The sequence below is a fragment of the Molothrus ater genome, chromosome 1 (genome assembly GCF_012460135.2).
Source record: "Molothrus ater isolate BHLD 08-10-18 breed brown headed cowbird chromosome 1, BPBGC_Mater_1.1, whole genome shotgun sequence".
NCBI classification, from domain to species: Eukaryota; Metazoa; Chordata; class Aves; order Passeriformes; family Icteridae; genus Molothrus; species Molothrus ater.
Window position 1 is genome coordinate 102,503,715 of NC_050478.2, and position 22,370 is coordinate 102,526,084.

The 22,370-nt window shown below is 37.8% G+C and overlaps 1 protein-coding gene across 5 annotated transcripts in view; it reads right to left on the reverse strand.

Moving 5' to 3' along the window:
• PTPRM (protein tyrosine phosphatase receptor type M) overlaps positions 1-22,370 on the reverse strand; it is a 441,653-nt gene that overhangs the window by 281,903 nt on the left and 137,380 nt on the right. For all 5 annotated transcript variants that reach the window (XM_054515015.1, XM_054515010.1, XM_036405775.2 and 2 more), the window contains exons 4-5: positions 12,777-12,855; positions 9,698-9,813 (exon numbers count right to left, since the gene is read on the reverse strand). In XM_054515015.1, coding sequence (XP_054370990.1) covers positions 9,698-9,813; positions 12,777-12,855 — 195 coding nt within the window. The remainder of the gene's footprint in view (positions 1-9,697; positions 9,814-12,776; positions 12,856-22,370) is intronic.

A 22,370-nucleotide genomic window follows, 5' to 3' on the forward strand; every position in this document is an offset into this window, starting at 1 on the left:
TCATATAGTGAAATTATGTTGAATCATTCTGACAGGAGAAAATCTGTTATTACACAGATATTTTAGAAGTAAGAAAAATAAATCCAAAAACTAAATTCCTGTTCAATCTATTTCTTTTTTTTACTTTAAATTCCAGAGCAGCTAAGAAGAGTTTATCTCCTCTAACAATTTGCTAGTGCTCACAAAATATGTAAAATCGCAAATCTTCTTTCCATTCATTTTTAATAGCACACAATAGAATATAAAATGAGTTGTAGGAAACTACAGCCTCAGAAACATCTGGAGAAAACAAAGTACCAGAAAATATCTAACAGGGAGTTTAATACTTTAATAAAAATTATGGCAACGATCCATGTATCTACCATGCATTTTGTTGAACTTGCAGCCCTGCTTATAAAGTCATTTACTCTAATGCTGTATTTTAATTCTTTGAAGTACACAACACTTAGTCCTTCTCATCATCCTCCTGTTTGTGTTTAAAATTCCAAGACCTAGGATGAACACCTTGCTAAAAACTGAAGTGAACATACACAGGAATTTAAATACTCTGGGGCTTGGCATTCTGCAGATGCCAGGCTTATGGAGGGGCTAGAAAGAAGCAAAGTGACGAGGAGAAATTGAGGAAGCAGAGAGAAATTGAGGAAGCAGAGCTCATTAGCTTAATTTTCATCGGTACACACTATACAAAGCCTTGTAATGCAGGTCTTTGTCTGCCTTTTCTAGGCAGCTACATAACAGGAGATTTAAAAACCAGGGCACTCATGCCCCACATTTCCTTCACTTCAAAGGTGTTAATCTTGGGAAGAAAGGCAGCAAGGGAAGAAAAAACTCCAACATGCAAGTTCTGGGGCCAGCCTGAAGTCTATTGCAAAGTTTAAAACGAGCAGAATAGCAGGCAAAGTCAAAGCAACACTGAGTCCTACCAAACAGGTAAGGAAGAAGCAGCCAAGAAAGAAACACACAAAGATTTGAGGATAACAAATCATTATGGGCCCAGCTACTGCCTCCTGGATAGATTCTTCCAAACGGGAGGAATGAATGGTGAAAACAGAGGCAGAAAAGAAAGCCGTAATAAATTTCTCAATACTGACAGTGCAATTTGTGAATAAAAACAACCATAGAACCAATAATCAGTAGAAATGAAGGCACAAGTTGGTTCATGTAACAAAGAAGGTGATATAGAGGGCTTTGGCTGGAGGTGTTTCAGTCTTAATTACTGAGACAATCACACTAATCAAGTCACAGTTTAACAGCTCCCACCCCCAACACTCACCTGCCCCAGAGGTCTGTTTCCTTCCCATCATGTTCTCCTTGGATTTAAACTTTACTTTGGTTCTCCTTGCCTCAAAACAGCTTCAACAGCCTTTATTCTTTATTTTAAAAAAAGCCTCTCCTGAACTCCAATTTGAACAAGGTACCTTCCACCCAGCAGTAAGTTTGTACATTTTACCTACAGTATTCATGGTAAAGGTCATTGTTTCTTCCTCCCAAAGGTCCAGCATAGCACAGAAAACTTACTGAATTTATTTCATCGGTTGCCTAATTCTTGCGTGTCCTTAAGTGATTCTTCTCCTGCTGAACAGTGCTTCATATCAAAGCAGTGTTCAGGATCCAGAAACAGACCAACATCCTGCACTCTTGAAAGGAAAGCTGAATTTAACCAGCCCTCTGTGGCACAGATCAACTGTTTCATTATCATATGTTTGCTAATCACCATTTTATTATTTAACGTTCAGAATAACTGGAAGTCTAACACATCACAATGAGTTTCTTGAAAAGTGAACCCTTGGGTTGCTTCATTTTTAAAATCGGACAAGAATTTCCAAACGGTTTAACTGATAAAGGTAATCCCAGAATAACTTTTCTTATGGGTCACTTCATCAGATGAGAATGTATCTATGTGGGGATGGAGGAAGGGAAAGGTTTAGGTGTATCCCCTCTGACCTAAGTCCATACTTGTCTGCAGATAAGCAAGTTTTCTGCAAATCAATATATGTAGTCAATTCATTAATATTTGGTAGCTTCTGAATACCTGAGATACACATCAAAAACAGAGAGAAAAGAAAGAAGAAACAAGAACCATTATTACCTATTACCATAAGTATTTTGTCCAGAGTTCAAGTTTTGTATCATCCTTGTAACACAAAACTAGTAACAGCTCTCTTGCATGGTACTTCTGACACTATAGATATAATATGCAAATGAAGAAGATCAAAATCCACTCATTGTTCAGGTTACTTGCAAACAAACTTTGCCAAGCTTTCCCCAGGTCTCTTAAGGTTTTGCACTGTTATCCATAATGAAGGTCCCAGTGGATTTAACTGAGTTTACAGCGTACCTCTAAAAGCAAAACTTCTACAGTTCATGAATGCTTCATGTTTACTTCTTCTCTCAAATCTCTTTTGGATACTGGAGATTGTCAAAAAGACAGCAGATGAGGGACAATATTTTTTGTGAGAAAAATGCTTTTTCAAACTTTAACGCCTCTATTAAAAAATTCAGATCCCACATTGCCTTCATAAGCAGGAACAGTTGGATGTACTAGTTGGATACCAAGTGCGTATTTCAGTGTCACAAGCACACTCTTGGCAGAGCAGACTGCACCTCTGCTGGACAGGTAACAAAGGAAGGTCTTTGGAGAACACCCATTATCACTCCTTGCAACCTGATGGATAACCAGCACCACTGCAGAGGAAAGCACGTCTTCTTTCCAATCTTTGCTACTTTTCTCCTACTGCATCAAGGGTTGCTTAGGCTTTTCAGGTTTTTAAAAATAATCAAATTTGCTTACATCCCCTTGAGTTTCTTTTTTGACATCACTACCAACATGATCTGTTGTGCTTATTGTCCTGAAGAGTTTCTGATTCAAGGGATTTTGAGTAATGCCATAGCATACAACTTCACAACTTTAAGTATTTTCACCAGAATTCTACTATTTTGGGTAGCACTTCCACACCATTTAGGAATGATGGGGCTGGTACATGATGATAGAAGTGATCTTTATTTTTCTACCTACCCCTACTAATTATTTTAGTATTAATAACAAAGTTCACTGGCATTTCTTCATGGTTACCAACACATGGTTTTTTTTGTGCCGTGCGTTCCAGTCTGGGTGGGACTGGGAGGCGCAGCCTGTAGAGCAGCTTTGCTGGCCAGGCTTCTCCAGTGTTTCTCCAGGAGAGACAATAAGGCTTATTTCTGGCTCCCCTGTTAGAGTGGCACCGTGTCATACAAGTCATGGAAAGCTATAAATTCAGAATAGCTGCTCCACCATCAGGCATTTGACTTTTTTCCAGCTGTGCCTTTCACTGCTCACAATGTGCAAGGGAAGAGTACACAGCAGCCTGCTGTACCACTTAGTGCTGCTGAAGCTAAACTATAACAAAAAACTTGGTGTCCAAGGGGGAAGGCATCCTTTAATGGACATGCCCACCACACTCCCAACACATTTAGCTGCACACAGCTTACTAATCAAATCACTAGACTCAAAGGTTTCTGCCACCTCCAAACCTCACCAAAGTCAAAACACTTCACAGATAAAACAATTTCAGGATGACATTTTGCTTCTTGCATATGTTCACTAGGATTTATCATTAATGGTCTACAATTAATTAATTTCTCCTAGTTGCTGGTATTGCTAATAATTTAAGATATCATAAGAGAAATCTTAGTATCAGAGAAGCATTGGTCAAACCTATATTCAGACAAGAATAAAACCAGTAAGCCCACGTAAAAAAAGTGTATAATAGGCATCAGATAATTCATCTGTAAGGCAGATAATAAGGGCTTTACCAAATATCACAGCTCTTTAGACACTGCCTAACACAACCACACTAACACAAATACACAAACACAATATATATCACACTCTGTTCTTCACAGAGATTTTTCTGCCATGTGGTAAAGTTACTGTGCAATTACTGAAAAAAACCCTAAAATTAATGACAATTAATAGAAAATACAGAATATATACTGCAAAAAAAGCACTAAATATATACATGAGTGGCGAGGGGGACACAAGGAAATTAACATTCCAAAACCTGGAAATAATATTAAATAATCACCAGAATTTAAAAAGAAAAAAATATTTAATTTTCACCTATGCAGTAATGTATAGAGTCCCTTCCTATAGGACATTAATTGTTCTTCTAATAATAAAACAGTCTCAGGTTATCTACTAAAAACACATCAGGAGGCACGTACTTCAGAATGCATGCAATTCTGGCAAAATCTTCAGCTGACTGATGTCATTATGCTCTTCTCAAGGCAATGGACTCTAGACAATTTGCAGTGCACAAGGTGGTTTGACCAGTCTTGGAAGACTGAACTATCGATGAGCAGGAGGAAAAATGGTCTTGTGCACTCCTGTAGTACACAAATGCACCTACTCATCAAACAACAAATACTTTAATACTCAAAAGAACATCTTTAGGCCTATCTCATGGTACAGTTTACATCAATAGTTCCACCTGTTTGTGTTAACAAGTTATAAGACACTTGTATGATTTCACAGTTGAATTGATGTTTCACTATCAAAATGGCCAAAACACTTTTTTTTTCCTTGACTACTTCAAAACTTGGCAATGAAAATGATAATTATGGGAAAGTCTAAGAGAGTATACAGCACAAGAAAAATTCTTATGCAAGTCCAGAACTTTGTTCACCTTCTGGGTTACTGTATGCAATTTACATAAACAAGCACATGCACACACACAGACAATTTTGTATGTCCTATAAATCTATTTGATTTTCATCATCTGCAAAGAGTAATTTCACTTGTTCTAAATTCTTACAAGGATGTTTTTGATATCTGTCATTTGGGTACCTTTGTATTCCTGAGGAAAACAATTTGCTTTCCAGAACTCCCTCTGACACAGGACTATATCTCTTCCTTTGAAAAAGTAATAAATAATGCATACAGGTAGTTTTGTATATAGCTGAATAACATCTTTCATAGTATTCACACCTTCAGCAAAAAGTTACTGAAAATAAAAAAAAAAAATACACTGAATAAGGTGAAAGACAGCTTTCAAGAAAAATGAAAAGAAAAGCCAAATCCAGGAAATAAACTATTTACATAAGGTAGAAGAGAGATAGGCCATTAAGGTGATACTGTTCCAAGTTTCTTGGCTGCAAATGAAGTAGTGCATATTCTGCATGCATAAATCAAGATATGAAAGCTTTCACCCTCTCCCCTTTTATCAAAAAATATCCATTAGTTTCTTGCTACTGGTAAATCTGATGATGCTGCTTACTACACCTGTCAGACATATCCCGAGATCCTTCGTTATCTGCTCACCTTCAACAAATTTCCACTTTTAGTTCTCTATTTCTGCAATACAATTTACGTATCTGAGAATTACATTTTAAAGTAACTATTTACATTTCAACCGTGTTTTAGAATAAAGCCAGGAAAAATAAATTACTGCAGTGAAGTGATGACCTCTCTTTTTCATCAGCTACAGCTTTCCACCCCTTGAAGAAGCTCTCTCAAGAAAGGCTATTCACATTGAGTCAAAGTACATGTCTGAAAAATGCAATTGCAATACCAAAAGATTGTGTTTGATATTAAAATGAAATTTCATTATATCTGGGTATGACTTGACAGCAATTTCCTGTAAATCATACTGTAGCTCATTCTAAGAACAAGCAGCACACAGAGGCAACAGAACCAACCCACTGCAAATAACAAGGAGCAGCAGATGAGGATGGGAAAATGAAGAGATGGACTAAGGCCTCGGAAGCTACGGAAAAACAAACCAATTCCTTGCAAGCCAATACACTGCACCAAAAGCACGTCACTTCCAAAAAGGAATTCTTCACCCTCTCTCCTATAATTCAGAGTTGTGTTTCCTATGCCAAGTTACTGGACACTAAGAGGCTTTTCAGAAGACTGTCTCAGCTGCTTTCATTTGACCATTAATGGTTCAGTGTTGCACCTGTTCATTTCTTTCCCACAGTGGGAGCACAGGAATGACATTTTTGCTCAACCATTCAATAGAAGAGAAAGAGTCATCACATACTAGCAATAACCTGTGTTCACAGATGTGAAAAAAGAAAATGTAAGCAGATTAGACACATCTTTTAATTGTAGAAATTCAGATTTATTTTTAAGGTATGTTTACGTTAAGAATATCAGCTAGTGGAGATGTGAATTCAAAAACATACAATTTAACCCATGACCTTATTAACCAGACACTCATTAAAATGACAAAAAACTTGTATGATACTACATGGTTTTCTTGAGTCCTTTCATTTGAATTTAACCTGAAATGGTATCACTGAAAATACCCACAGTCTGCTGTCAGATTATCTGACAAGCTTACAATCATAGCTCATGAACTAGGGAATATGGCTGCCTAGTGGAATGAGAAAAAATGTTTTTCTGCACTATGCAGTAGGTAAACAGCTTTCTGTCTTCCCTTTCCCAAAAGAGTAAATACTGATCACAGCATCATGAAACAAATTTCATGCCTCAGTGGTCTAATTTGGGCAGCTAACATATGAATTGTGATTCCCTCCAGGCCCTTTCAATTGTAGAAAGTTCCACAATACTCCATAAATTAGAAGACTTCATGTTCCATAGGGAATAAGAGTGGGAAAGACTTGAAAAGAGAAAGAAAAAAAAACTGAGGCAAGTCAAGTATGATTTCTGGATTTCACTTAGGACTGCTTCAAGGCCTGGGCATTATTAGACCTAAAACATGTATGCTGTTTCCAGCAAGTACCTAGGAAAGACATGGAGACTAAAATAATGAACCAACTCAACACTATTCATTTGTTTTAAAGAAAAGATAGCCCTCACTGTCCAGCAGACTGTAAAAAGTAAAGAATTTGTTCATTAGATAAATGTGTACCTCTAAACTTCAACTCTACTGCATAGAAGCAGTGAGGTACTAAATAAGAGTCACAAGTACAGTAGTGAAATCCTGCCACTACTGGAAACTGCAGAAGTGTTACTGAATTCAGTGGGTTTGTGATTTCATCCTGGCAATTTACCTGCACTTCAGACTAACAACGTGAATCTGAAAAAAATGACAGGTACTGGAAATCATTTGGGAGCAAATTATCTCACGGTATTCTGAAATTGTCAAGTCCAAACAGATTAGGTCTCCTGATATGACTTACATGGCAGAAATGCTGAAAAGCCCCTGATAATAGCACTCAACTGTATTTATTTATTTACTATTATGTACCCTTAAGGTTTTATTGGTGTAATGAAACAGACCACCAGAAGGATAGTAGAAAAGGCTTAGTCTTATTTGTGAACAAACTAAGCATACAGAGATTGCATGATTTGTTTGCAGTACCACTAAAACCTGAATCCCTCTTACCTGAGTGCCTGCACCGATCCCAAGGATCAGTGTTCATTTTATTCTGACTCTAGTGTATATAAGAATGTCTTTTATTAAGATGTTTTGTAGTTGAATATTAGTGCTACTGTGAACACAAGGATCTTCAACGACCAGTCATATGATGTAGAAGATGCCATGTTTCCATGTTTTCTGACAGCTGTTACTGATACCTGCACTGCACTCATAGTCCTGCAGCAGTGTCAGGGGATGTCACACACAGGCATATACAAAATTCCTCAACACCACACCACGAAAGCAGAGAGTCAGGTATGAAGGGACAGCTGCAAGGGCTGGGATCTGTTGCCCATTAATGACCTCCTAGTGTGCTAAGATCCAGCTGACCCTGTAGGGAACTGTTCTCTCACAGCCTCGATTTGCAGCACCCCACACATGGAGCTGTTTGATCACTCTCACTGTAAGTTGCAGCAGACATTTGTGGAAACTGGCAAACAAGTGCAAAAATAAATCCAAACTATCCAGGAGATCCTGTCAACTTTTAAACATTCTTATGCAAAGTCACACCTGGAATTTGCACAACCTTAGGCTGATTACCAGGGGGACCTATAGCTGTACAGGCAGAATAAATAAACAGTGGGCCTTGTAGGAAGATAGAATTCCTCTAAAAGTCTGTCACTACTTTCTTATCATTCAAATAGAAAAAAAAAAAATCTCAATCATGTATAAACAAGAAATCAACTCAAACTCAGATGGTTTGGAATTGCTGTGCTGTTAATAAATTACTTTTGTATTCCATAAGTTCTAGAAGGGTATTTAATTTATACAATAAAGAAATTACATTCTGCTAAAGAATTTGTGCGTCCTAAATTCTGTGAAAAAAACTAAAGGTGAAATGGTACTGTCCTGAAGCATTTGGAAAAACTGAATGGAATGAGGATTTCCTTATATTGAATTCTACCTTCTGTTTTACAGTAGAGCATTACATCGAAGTTCAAAGGTACTAGAAAGGATGTAACTGATGAAATAGCAACCTGCTATTTTCCCATACATGCTAAACCCTTCCATAACTAGAAAAATAATTATTTAAAAAAAATCTTGGTGGCTTCAGAAAGAGAGGAGTCTAATTCTACCAATTCAACAGTGAATACTGTCTTTAATGTGCTGGAGGACTAGAAAAATATCAGCCTTGTATCAGCAAGAGATTGGAAATACCCATGTGACCCCAAAAAAAACCAAAGGAGATCTTCATTGCCTTCAATGCATTTGATCAGGCTCTTTCTGAACAGACTTAACAATTCATCATTCATATACAGATGAATATCAGGCTTTGCTTTTCAAGTGATTTTAATTTTTTTTTGGTGTTAGATTTTTTTGTAACTACTCGGTTGTTCAACCTGACACACTTAAATAATTTACAAAATGCAATTGCAATGGAAAAGGTTAACTACAGTAAAAGGCTGAAATTGTTTAAAAACAGAAATAGAGAATTTCATTTCTAAGTCCCACCTGTTAGCATTGCCAATTTCATTTATCCCTCTTTCTCCACGTACTGCAGCTACATCTGACTGAAATTCTCAGACATTGCTTCACTTATTTCTATTGTCCTTACTTGCTTCTCACAGACAAAGTCTCAGTTCTAGCATGTTGGTTTTCATGTATGGAAATCACTGGAATCTGGAGGTGCTGTACAAACACTCACCATTGCTTGCTGTAGGGAACAGCTGTGTAATGATGGCAGCAAGAGAGCCCTTAAACTTCCACCCCCATTATTAAAAGAGATCAAGCAAAAAAAAGCATAGTTTTGATACCAGGCTACACATATGCATAAGAGAACATTGTCTTTACTGAAAGAGAATGATTTGGAGACAGACTTCAAATCAAGATCTGACACCCACCTAGAAGCTACATTACCAATTCAGTAAAAAACAATGGACTCAATGAATAAGTAAGATTCTTTGGCTCTGAAATATAGAAGGTCAGATTTGACTGTTATACATGGTCTTCTCTACACCTAAACTGTAAAAATGGAATTTTAGCTGAAAATACTGAACAGAGATAGAGGTAAGCCAAGAAAATCACTATGCATAATACTGCAGTTAGCCAGCACAGACATTGTAAGAAAGTAATCTATTCTTCCTTGGGGATTTAGCTTTACTCATGATTGCCATACATAAGGAAAACGGTATTTTTAGTAAGGCATTCCACTGAAACAAAGCAAGAAAATCTCCCAGTAGCACTTTCTACAAAAGAATACCAACCATGGAGCAGTTCAAAGACAAAATAAAATCTAATATTGATGAAATTGACAGCCCATAATTTTTCATGTTTTACATTCCTTTCAGACTCTCTCCAGATATCAGTGCATTAGGCAAAAAAGAAATTACCTGTAACCAAAGTCTGTCACTTGAGTCTGTTCCACCATTGGCAGTGCATTGAAAAGTAGCAAACTGTCCTGCATTGACTTCCACACTCTGAAGGCGCAAGAAATGGGGAGTTTTTGCTGTTGGACAAGATGCAAGTGTTAAAGTTATAAAAGACCAAAGTACTGGCTATAAAAAATACACCAAGCAAATGAAATAGCTCTGCTTTAAAAGGTTCAAGCCACTGTCTACACATTAGATTCTAGGTTGGTCTACTTCCATGGCTTGCAAAGGGCAGAATAGAAGGGTGCTGTGTAATGGCTCCTGCTGTGCAAATTACCTCAGCTCAGCATCCCTCTTGTGATAACAATCTATTAAAAAAGATCATATTGGAAACTAAAAATGTTTTGAAGACAAACCTATTAGATTCTTGCACTACTAACTAAACAAGCCAGTAAGAAATGATGTTATCAGGGGAACAGGTTTTTCTTCTTAATCAAGTACACTGTCTATAGAAGAGATTCTTTAGAAATCAGCCCACCAAACAGGTGCTAACATAACACTCCTCACCAACTACAGCTGCATTCTTTAAGCACAATGCTTCTCAACAGCACTGCAGAAAAAAAACCCAAAAAACAACACATTCTCCATATCAATGCTTATTTTTCATTTAGAAAGAGAAAAAAATCCCAGTAAAAACTAAAGCAATATACCTACCAGCAAGCTGAAACTGATATTCAAACAAGAATTATATTCACTGAAATAAAAAGTTTGCATATTTTTGTTTTACTAAAAAGAAGCAAGCATGTAATATAAAAAAATAGGTATTTGATACAGAAACCTATTGCTTATAGCACAATATTCCTCAAATCCTACTGCATTCAAGCAGACTTCTTGCACTGTCTATCCTAATAGATAAACCAGGCTTTGAACATTGCTTTTCAACATGAAAATCTTAGTCCTAGCAGTAGACTGGCAAACTATACATCTGCTTTCTAGCAGAGCATTACAACCACTTAAAGTTTTGATGATATTTTCTTAAAAACCCTTATTACCAGGAGAAATGGTATTTTCAAGGAATTTATAAATAGATAGCTTCATGAAAAAGTTGCTAAATATCCAGTGCAAGACATAATAAGAAGGAGATGGAATAAAATAGCTCCAATTGATATCTAAATATGAGATAACTATCCTTACAACCAATTTATTACACATATGGCCTTTTTTTTTTCCTTAAAACATTTCCCAATTTCGGCAGACAGAGTTTAGGCCAAAATTACCCACTTCTTTGCCTATGAAACTATTAATGTGAGAACATCTAGTAAAATTCTTCAGTATGATCCCCATTTCTCACCTGTCGCTTTTTTTTTTTAATGTGCTTTTACACCCTTTGATTTTACTGTTTCCTTTGTCTTCTTAACTCTAAAAAAATTAACTTTTCTGAATTACCAAGTATGGCCTAAGTGGAGAAGAGCACTGGGTTTTAAAAACAAACACACACACAAAAACCTGCCCATCTACCACAACCCATGCCTTTAGTTTCTATGTGCCTACAATCCGCTTTCTGCTTGGTCTTTGTTTGTACTACCCAGGCAACTGCCTATCAAATATTTCTCCTATTTCAATTTTGTTTAAAGAGTTAATTCCAGAACTATTTTTCTGGGAATATACAGAAATCATCATGAGCTTTACAAAGTTTTAGACACAGAGTAGTTTTACTTCAATTTTCACACTTTTTCAATTTCCTTTAGACAATTTAACTGGTTTGATGTCTTAATTTCAAAAATTTTAATTACTTCATCAAAGAACTTTTCATTAAAGCTTTTGCATTTCAATACTGTTATGTCAGAACTCTACATGCTATGGGCTATAACTCATTCTCCACATTAACAAGAATTATTTGCAGGTTTTGGGAATTGACTGGTACAAACGCAAACATCAAACCTCTCAAGATCCGTATTAAAAAAATTAGTAAGCCACTAAAATGCTGCTTCAGACTTATCCTACCTGAACCAAGGATATAAATTCGAAGTGACCCTTCTTCTCCCCACACAGAAGCACCTATACTTTCAAACAACATGAGAGCCTGCAGTGTTTATTAGAAATAAGTGACTCAGAAATAACACCTGCTGATTCTGCATAACTGTCTCTTTATTTGAAGAAATGTGTGTGTCTTCCTGCCATTAACACTAAAACCATTTTTATGAGGTGCTTTGATACTAACTGATAGAGCACTTTTTATTTGGAATCACAGCTCTTACTTAAAAGCTGCAAAAAATGCATGCAAGCACAATATGATGTAAGAGGAACAATGACACAGAAGTTGGTGCCTTCTTCCCCACTCAGTCATTTGGTCAGTAAGATCACAACTTACTTACTATTCCATGCATACCTTAATATAGCTTATTTAACCAACAGCATACATGTGAAGTAAGGTTTTATTTAATAAGTCTGATTAGTTACGTCTGGATACCACATTAAAGCTTAATTTACAAGGTTTGAATTGACAACTCAGGATAATTAATTATTACATATCCTTAACAATGAGATAAAGAAATATATCTAAAGCATGAAGGAGCAAAACAGTGCAGAAACTGAGCCATGAACCTTGGGAAGTACCCTGAGTAACCTTGCTTAGCAAAGCCTCAGTCCTCAACCACCTGAGTTTTCTTCCTTCTAAGCCTTGGAAAAAAAAATAATTGTATATAGTTAGCTGTTGTGTTGTTCATCTTTTCTCACTAATGTCTCAGTTTGTGGCTGCACTGAATTTTTGAAGCAGACAGAAAACTCATCAACAAATCTTAGAATCACAGAATCATGATGATTTGGTGATTTTTTTCTAAAGGAACTGTCATATGGCCCAGTTTGGGTTTGGGACTCATGCTAAGTGCTGTACACAAGTACACCTAGCAGAGATGTCTTTAAAGACAATAAGGTGCAATGATGCCATGTTTAGCAGCACTTCATATATATACTCATCCTGTACTTTTGGCAGTGACATGGTTTTCTGACGTTTTCCTTATCTTTTGCTCCACATTTATCAAAGCATATTAGCACATTTATTTTAGGGGATCTGGCTTCACAATACAAGATAGGTACTTACTACATGGATGTCCTAGAACTTTCACTTCATCAATAGCCACATATCCAGAGTGACCTGAAGTAACCACTTCAAAAACAACCTGAGAAGCAGAAAGAGAATTTCAGTTAGCATCTTTGGAACACAGGGAATATAAAAATAGTTTGTCATGGAAAAACACATAAACTCTTTCAATCTCTTATGAACACCTGGAAAGCAAAACACCATCTTAAAACCTCAAAATGTGTTGCTCTTCACATTAAAATGAACCAGAACTTAAATTACATTTTTTCACATTTACATAATTTTTGGAGATTTGCAAGCACGATCATATATAGCAGAAATAACCAATCTCTCCAATTGGTCGTTTATTAGATAACTCCTTTGGTCTGCCAAAGTTCTCTAATAAATGCCTTAAGTATTAACAGCAGTACAGTACTTTTAAGTCTTTGTCTTGCAAAACGAACAGCTTTTATTTTAAACATTACAATTTTGTAGCATACAGATATTTGCAGGGTATCAGACACAAACATACCTACTTTCAGGAGTGTATTTTGCATGCTTCTTAATCGTCCACCAATTGCAGTGAATTAAGCAAAGCAGATCCATTTGCCACGGTTTGTTTTATGGCTATAAATAGGTCACAAAATAAATGGACCATTCTCATCATTTGAGCTAAGTACACTCTAAAGTAAACCTCTCCAAAGTTTGGCAGTCTTAACTTTGAACATCTCAAGAATGTTTATATGGAATAGAAGAAAATATGCCAGTAATGCTAGCAGGTACATTTCCACACCAATGCTCAAGAAGTTCATGCTAAAATCCAGGCTGCAATTTTAATTTTTTTTTTTAATACTTTACTTTTGCTGGGGAAGTTAACTCTAATTGCCTTGTGTAACTGATCTCAGGAATCACCCTAAGGAAGTTAAAATTTAGACACCATTTTTCATGCATACGCTGGACTCGACCTTGAACAGATGATCACACCACATACCACACCCCTTTGCTGAATGATACAGAATGCAAAGATATTATGAGGATAACATACAGCTCCAAAATAGATCACAATTTCCTGATGTTGAATAAACACTCTCAGAACACCAATTCTGATTTTAAAACAAACCTTGCAGTGAGAAAAACCTCCATGCCCTTCTGCCTCTGCCTTCTCCCTTGTTTTTCATTGCTCTACCTATGGACACCGACCTGCTGTTCTCTCCCAGATTTTCTCTTCCTAACCTCTGTCCACTTCTCCCTCCCAGTCTCACTGGAATAAAATTGCTGTGAATATGGCCTTAAGTCCCCATGGCTGAAAAGGAAAAAAATACTTGATTCATTCTAGTTCTGCCTCCTGTCTACACAAAATTTCAACCTGAAGTGCCAGTGTTGCCACTACATGAATCATGCAGCAAGAAAAAAAACCACAAGAAGTCAATAAGCAAAGTCCAAATGCAGCCAAAGAAATTTTTCAGAAACAAATTCTGCAAGAAAAGGGTTGCTCAGTTGGCTTTCTAAATGCCAGATGGCACTCTACTGACTCTTGAAGTTGGTATTATTGAGCCATGGCAACAGGCTGAACAGGGTTTGGATTTGGCTCCCAGCATTTAGCAGAACATTCAGAGCAACACCATTCAAAATTTCAAAGGATCTCTTTCCTAAAAAGAATAAAATCTCCTGATAGAATTGGTCTTAAGCATCCAGGAAGAAGTTCTTAAAGAATAAAAAAGCAAACACTCAAAGAATAACCTGCATTCAGAGACCTGAAATAACTTTTCTAACCATGATTATTACCCTCATCTTAATAGCCTTGAAAAAGAAATAGAGAGATGATGTGCACTAAGTAACCCCACATTTTAACAGCAGTGCAAGACCCAAGAATGCAGCTCCTGTTTTCAGCCACTGAACTTAATAGAGAGAAATTATTTTTCTTTATCAAGAAATATGACACAAGAAATTGCACATTCTTCACCTGTGTTACAAGCTCTGAAAAAAAGTAATTATGCTGAGGCCCTTGAAAAAAGGAAGAGACTGCTCCATCTCCTAAAGAGCTACCAAGCTATCTGAAAGTGAGAACATCTGAAAGACCATAGGGTATGAGAGCCACAGCATAGCCTCAGAAACCTTAAGTTGAGGCAGAGATCTTCCAATATGGTATTGGAGATCAGGGAGCAGACAACAAGGTCTCAGAAATTATGGGAAGGTTTCCCAGGGAAATATGCTGCCAAAGTTAGTCCCTGAGACAACTGAATCTAGGTGTGCATGCAAAGACCTGCCTCTAAAAACACAGAGGGCAGGGGACAATTACTGATTTGTTTCCTGTATTCCCTAGTGGCTTTGAGCTTTCTTCTGTTAAGAAAAATACATTAACAACTAACTTTCTGGGTTTTATTGAAATATAACCTAAAAAAAACCCCAATTTCTCTTTGCTGAATGGAACATTCAGCATAAGAGCAGCTGCACAAAGCCATCTGAAAGGCCTACCTGGATCCATGATCCCATCACTGCAGAGTAAAGTATTTTTTTCAGGTTCTTAACTTTCAGACATGCTAAATTCTAAAAAATATCCCGAGGAATTGGCACATGCACACCTGTGGAGCAGCCAGCCAAACCAGTCAGAAGTTTTCTGCTAGAAATGTTACTGTCAGATAACAGGGACTTAACTATTTTTTAAAATGCTGCATAGGAGTGTCTTTTCTAAAGAGCTACCTGACTTCCAGCAAGACCAATAACCTGAGCTTTAGAAATAAAATGTGCAATATCTCAGTAGATCACAAAATAATTTCTATAATTCATAACAGGGGAGCTTAGCTACAGGTTCTCTGAGAGGCTTTAAGCACCTCAGTATTGCAATCTACTCACAGCCAAAAAAACTTGTAGATTCCTATTTCTTCAGTTCATAGGGAGAGACTACAACCTTGAAACAACTGAATCAGAACTGCCAATGTCAACAGCAGAGAAAAACTCAACAACTGATTTAAAATACCCTGCTGTATCTCTACACAAAATACCAAAAGTGGCACTCCACAAAAAAAGCCAGGCAGGGTATCAAGAAAATGCCAGTTGGACATACAACTGAATTACAATTATTGACATTAAAGACAGTATGTTCCAAAGAAAAGTATTACAAATTGAAATACTGTCAGTTAAATCATGCTTCCATTAAAAGCAATAGCCAAACTGATACCAACTTTAATGACTGTAACTTTTACTCTCTTCTGACATGGAATATGTCATTTTCAGTAAACAGAAAGAGGCAGTAAAGCCAGTAGTGACACACCATTGTCAAAAAGAGACACTGATTCAGATAAAGAAGAAAAAATATGCACAAATACAGACTGGTCAGAATGGAATGACAGCAGACCTGAGGAGAAGGACTTGAGGGTGTTGCTGGATGAGAAGGTCAAAACAACCCAGCCACATGTACTTGCAGCCCAGAAAGCCAACTTCATCCCAGGCTGGATCAAAACAGGCATGGCTAAAAGGTCAAGGCAAATGATTTTCTCCCTCTACTCCATTTCAGTGAGACCTCACCTGGAGTACTGCATCCAGCTCTGGGGCTCCCAAGAAGGGCAGAAACCCTAGTGAAGGAATTTCAGAGAAGGGCCACAAAGATAGCCAGAGGGGTGGACCACCTCCCCTATGAAGAGGCTTAGACAGCTGGGGTCATTCAGCCTCAAGAAGAGAAGGCTCCAGGGATCACAGGATCATAGAATGGTTTGGGTTGGAAGGGACCTTACAGGTCACCTAGTTCCAATCCCTTTGTCATGGGCAGGGACACCTTTCACTAGACTAGACTGTTCAGAGCTCCATTCAACTTTGTCTCATTATGGCATACCACATTACAGGTGTATCTATAACCATGTACACATACTGGAGATCTTTTTATGGCCTTTCAGTACCTAAAAGGGACCTACAGGAAAGGGACTTTTCACAAGGACACATAATGATCTGAGACAAGGGGTGATGGCTTTGAACTGAAAGAGAACAGATTTAGATTAGACGTAAGTAAGAAAACCTTTACTGCGAGGGTGCTGAAACACTAGCATAGGTTTACCAGAGAAACTGAGTCCCACACCCTTCAAAGTGTTCAAACATAGGTTGGATGGGGCTTTGAGAAACCTGGTTTTATGGAAGGTGCCCCAGCCACAGCATGAATTTGCAGCTAGATGATCTTTAAGGTCCTGTCCAACTGAGATCATTCTATGATTGTATGAGCATGACAGTTTATTCCAGGTATAGCAATATAATCCCTCTTTGGTTCACAGGCTGTGAAATACTATCAATTGCTGTATACAAATTCAGTATTTTATTTGAACGGATGACAGAAGATTATTGGACTCAAATATCTGCTAAGCATTTTCCCTTTTTAAATTAAAAAAGTAATTTGACACTACATATTTCAGGTTTCTGAAAGTCCTAGTAAGAGTGCTACACACTGTGAGAGAGAGACCTGAAAAATAGTTCTGGTAACCTTGAAAACCTTACAATAGGGATGTCAAGACTATTCACAAATCTGGATCAGTTTTCTTAGTAAATTCACTAGGAATGAAACCTAGAAACTTATTTCACATCCAATTTTCTCCATTATTTTCCATTTGAAAAGCAGCTTGGTCTGTAAACATTAACTTGTTTACTGCCACCTCCAAACTTAGCCTTCTCTCATGGCTGATGCAACACCTGCAGACAATACAAAAGACTCCAGTCAAAACAGAGAAAACGCTCCAGCAACGTCAGACTGGGCAGCCCTTGGATTTTTTGCCTATTATTCCACCACCTTATCAGTCCGGAAACAACTGGTTAAAACACAGAATTCATTTGCTCAGGAAAAACTGCTGAACACTGCCCTGAGAGCTGTTTTACACCATTCTCTCTGCAGCACGCCTGCCAAACAGGAACCGGGGAAGCAGCTTAGCACTGCACTGTCCCTGATCCTCCCTGCTTCACTGAAGAGCAAAATTAGCTTTTCATTCCTGCCACTTCCCCTTGCTACATGTGAACAAAGAAAGGGGGTCTGCTCACCAACATAAATGCTTACTGCTGAAAATGTGCGACTCAAGATAACTCGTTTGTTCCAAAGAACAATAGAAATAAACAGGTTTTGTTGCCACACAACCTCGCTCTGTAAATTCCCGCCTTTGTTGCTGCAAAATTACAACACTCTCAGTCAAAAGGTGGATTGTACCTAATATAAACACTGTCCTTCACATGACTTAAAAATAGCCCTTCACAAAAACAAGAAAGAGAAAGGAGTACTAAGAAAGCTGCTTAAGCTCAGGCTGCGATCCTGCCCCCCTGCATCCCCAGTGAGCAGACAGTGCTGCATCACACACTGCGCTCTCCTCTCTCTCTGCCTGCTCTGCTTTACTGCACAGAGCACCTTGCTCTGACTGTACTGTACAAGGCACTGGGAACAGTTTCTCTCCAGAAAACTAGCTTGTACCCTGTGGGTTGAATTCTTCCCCCCTTTCTGATTCATCCTAGGACTACCTGCCTTATCACAACAGCAGCAACTGCTTTCTCATCAAAGCCATGTGAAGGGAGGTTCCTGACCTGGTCCTTCCCAGGCCCCACAGAGGTAACATCACAGCTTATTGATATGGGCTGCCTGAATTGTGTTCAGGCCTCCCTGGCTGGGAATTTGTTCCATGCCATTTCCCTCCCCACCTCCCACTCCTACAAGACTACCACGTGGCCCTCACACCTGCACTCAAGCACATGAAACAACATTTTGGTGGCTGCTGCCAATCCAAAACCACAAAGAAACAAGCAAGCCAGCCTGAAAACTGAACTCCTGACGTTAAGGCTTGTTAAATCTTATTATTCTCTTTCTGTTTTAAACCAGTTGCTGTCTTGTATTTCTCTATGGAAGGCCCAAATGCTTTTCTGGTTTAGGAACAAGGGACAGGAGCAAATAACAGAGCCTTGTGTCTGTGAAAAAAAATGCATGCCTCCATACTTGTGACCATTTTTAGACTGCTGGGGGGGTTTTAAATTTAGGTATGTGGTTTGCCCTGGTGCATCTTTCTCAAAATAGTTATTCCCAAAGCACATAAGTCAATGAAGAAGAGCTATTTAAGATGCCTGACACAGGTTGTTTTTCAAAATGCAATATGCATTTCAAAGTTTCTTTGGAGTTCAAAGCACAGTTCAGGAACTGTATGTGTGCAGTTGAATGCAACACACACAACACATGAGCATGTGAGCCTGACTTTTACTGCACAAGAAGCTTAATGCTCTGTCCTAGATGAGGATTTAAGTACACTGCATGAGCCAAACTCCAACCCAAACATGTACAAAGCAGGTTATGAAACAAATGGATGCTTAAGTCCGGATTTTAAAAGTTAGGTTTGATCTGCTGCTTCTTATTCCCTAAACTCCCAATTTACAGGGGAATGTGTCAGAATGGTTGAAGGGTAAATCTCATCTCTGTGAAGTGATCCCAATGTAACTCCTTTGTGTCCTTACTAAAAAGGATATCAGGAATTACTGCCAGGTTCTTACCCCATTTTTTCACTCCAGCTTCATAAGATTTTACATTTAAAGATGGTGCAGTGGCACAGACAGTTGTGTTACTATACTGGAAGCTATTTTTAATTCTTTCATTTCCATTTCTGGATTTTAAATCTGCAGTGTTTGTTGTTTTATTTAATCAAGATTTGTTTCAGTTCACTGCTGCCATGACTGACTTCCAGCAAAGTACAAAGCAAATAATTCAAAATATAAAAACTGGTAGGGAGATGGTGTGTGACTTGCAGTGTTGCTGTGCTAAATTGCTTGCTTGAAGGGTTAGATGCAAGGAACACAATCCCCTCACCAGACTCAACTCAGTAGTAGCTTTTATATATTGTGATATTCCAAAATAGCAACACTTCTAAAACATAAGTTTTATTTTAAATACTACTAATAGGTCTGAGAATTAATAACTAATCTAGAGAAAACAACCCTGAAACTACCAGATTCTACTCCTGCTAAAAAATCCAAATGAGAAAAAAACATCAAAACATGAAAGAAAAAAATACACCAAAAAACCCTGCCACCCTCTCCTCACTAGAAGAGAAGCCTTTTCATGACTTGTATCTCAAAGCATCAATTTTAGAGCCTCTCAACCTACTGAGACTGCTCCCCAAGAATCTAAAAACAATTTTGCCACTTACCAGCAAAATCTATGTAACGTTCAATTCTCTTTTTCCATGTACATTCTAATTCTACTCAAGTTAGGAGGAGGGTGAAGGTCTTAGGAATTATGGGAAGCTTTGTTTTGTTTGCAGGCTGTCTCCAAAGGCATGATAAACTCCTTGATGCTCTTGCTTAAGATGCACCAAGTAGACAACAGCTCAGTAAAGCAAACAATTTCTCCTGGGCACAGTGTTAAAAAGAGGAAGGCAATGCTTCCTCAGGGGAGCACTCCTAAAGCGATTTTATAAAACAGAAATAAGACTGGTACCTGCAGAAATACACCAGCTACTTTGAAACAAATAGCTCAGAGACCAGCAGGCACAGCAGAAAAGAACAAGCTGTGCTGATTATCTTGGACTCAGAAGGTGTTTGGCAGCTTGAACCCATGTTACTGCAAGCACACTGCTATCACTAACTGGACAGCAGCACAGACATACCCTAAAATCAATGGCAAATGTTAGGCAGTAGTACTTAGAAGATCATTAATTATGGAATTTAATATATCCTTAATTGTCAGAATGCTTGACAATTTAAATAATCAGCAAGTAATCAACAATTACTGTTATGTGCAAGTTGCAAGAGTGATTTGTGATATATATGTAGTACAGCTTACCATGGTGTGCAACACACACAAGTAACTACCTGGCAAAAAGAAAAGGGTGCATTGAAAGGAATTAATTATTTAGTTTGAAGATTTTTTTATGAGTTGTTTCTAAAGAGAAATCCAACCTGAAAAATATTTACAAGCTGGGACAGCTGGTGCTCCAATAATAAACTACTGTTAATTATTAAATCTTTTGAGCACCTCGCTTGTATGTGTTCACAATACATGGTTTAAACCAATAAATCTCTAGAAGTTGGATTAAAATTCACTCCATACTACATACTCTGATTTTTAGTCAGCTACCATTTAGTGGGAGCTATTTTGCCTACATTTTTCAACAGCAAAACAGACACAACACAGTGTTTGAAAAAATATTGACTTGTATAAATATTATAACTCTGAAATGTTATCATATATAATTTGTTCTCTGACTTCTGTAGTACATGTTGGTTTCATTTCCATCTAGACATCTTGCAGGTGCTCTGCTAAGGGAATGGAATTATAAAACATTCACAGATGTGGATGGCTACACAGATCATGTGATTTAAAACACAACAAAGACAATTACACAATTACATTGCTTTGTCCCTTCACCTATTAATGTCATGTGTTCTCTTGGAGATTACTCATTGGGAAGCTACCAATCTTCATATAAGAACAGTTAAAAAGGGCTCCATCCTTCCTTAAAAATCTTCTTAGGAGATTTTTCTTAATTATGTTCAGCAGAGTCAGACAAACTCAGACAATCACTGGGACGAAGTCTTGTACATTCTGGTGATTTTGTGTGGAACACATGGATTTGTGCCAAAGGAGGTTGGAGTTTTGGACTCAAATGTATAGCAGCTCAGGAAAACAGACTCGGTACTACATTATATATCTATCAGGTGAGTCCTGTGCCTTCCCCACTATTCCTGCAGTCACCTGAGCTGCCACGCTCTCACAAGATCCACGTATACCCTTCTCTCCTCTTCCTGCCCTTCGCCCAGCTGCTTGCAGCTAACTTCCTGTCTTCCCCCACAACAAACTCTGTAAAGAAGAAAAAGCATGAAAACTGATGAAAGGAGTTCAGAAACAATGAAAAATTGCAAATGTCAGCACTCAAGTGAGGAAATTGCATCATAGATCTGAGAGAATGGAGGCAACCAAAAACAAAGACAATTAACTGTAAGCTCTTAAAATGGTGACAGCACTTCCTTGAGAATAAATGAGCTTATTTACAATGAACCAGTGAAGCTACAGTATTTAACACTGATTCCCTGCACTGCCATGGATATTAACATAGCATAAGATCTTTTGCCACATCAGCTAAATTGCAGTATCTAACCAGGTATTATTTCAGACTATATGCAGCAAATGCAAAGAAAATTACCTACTATACTCCACAGTGAAAGAAAGATCATGCAAAAATGTCAACATTTCCAGTAGCAAGGAGAGCACATGAAATCCATTCCAGAAAGGTTTAGGCATCTATTATACATCAGCTGAACTGCAGTACCCCATCCAAGCACATAAGGGCTCACCTACAAATAAGGGTGAACAGTCCAGAAGGCAGGTCTTGAGGAAAAAGAGGATAGGAAAGGTTATCCTTCTGTTTATATGGCCAAATACCATATGTATCATATTGTCAGAAATCTGACACAGATTATTATTAATAAGACTTGTAATAACATTTGAAATTGACAGAGGCTTTCTGTATTTTTAAGAATATGCTAATTTACCTTAAAATTAATAGTCAGAATCAAGGCTTCTTCTACTAAAATTCCCTGGTCCACATCAGCATTTTGATTCAGAGCTAGAGTGAGACATTGAAGCACAACACGCTTCTTTACTGACGGCTGATT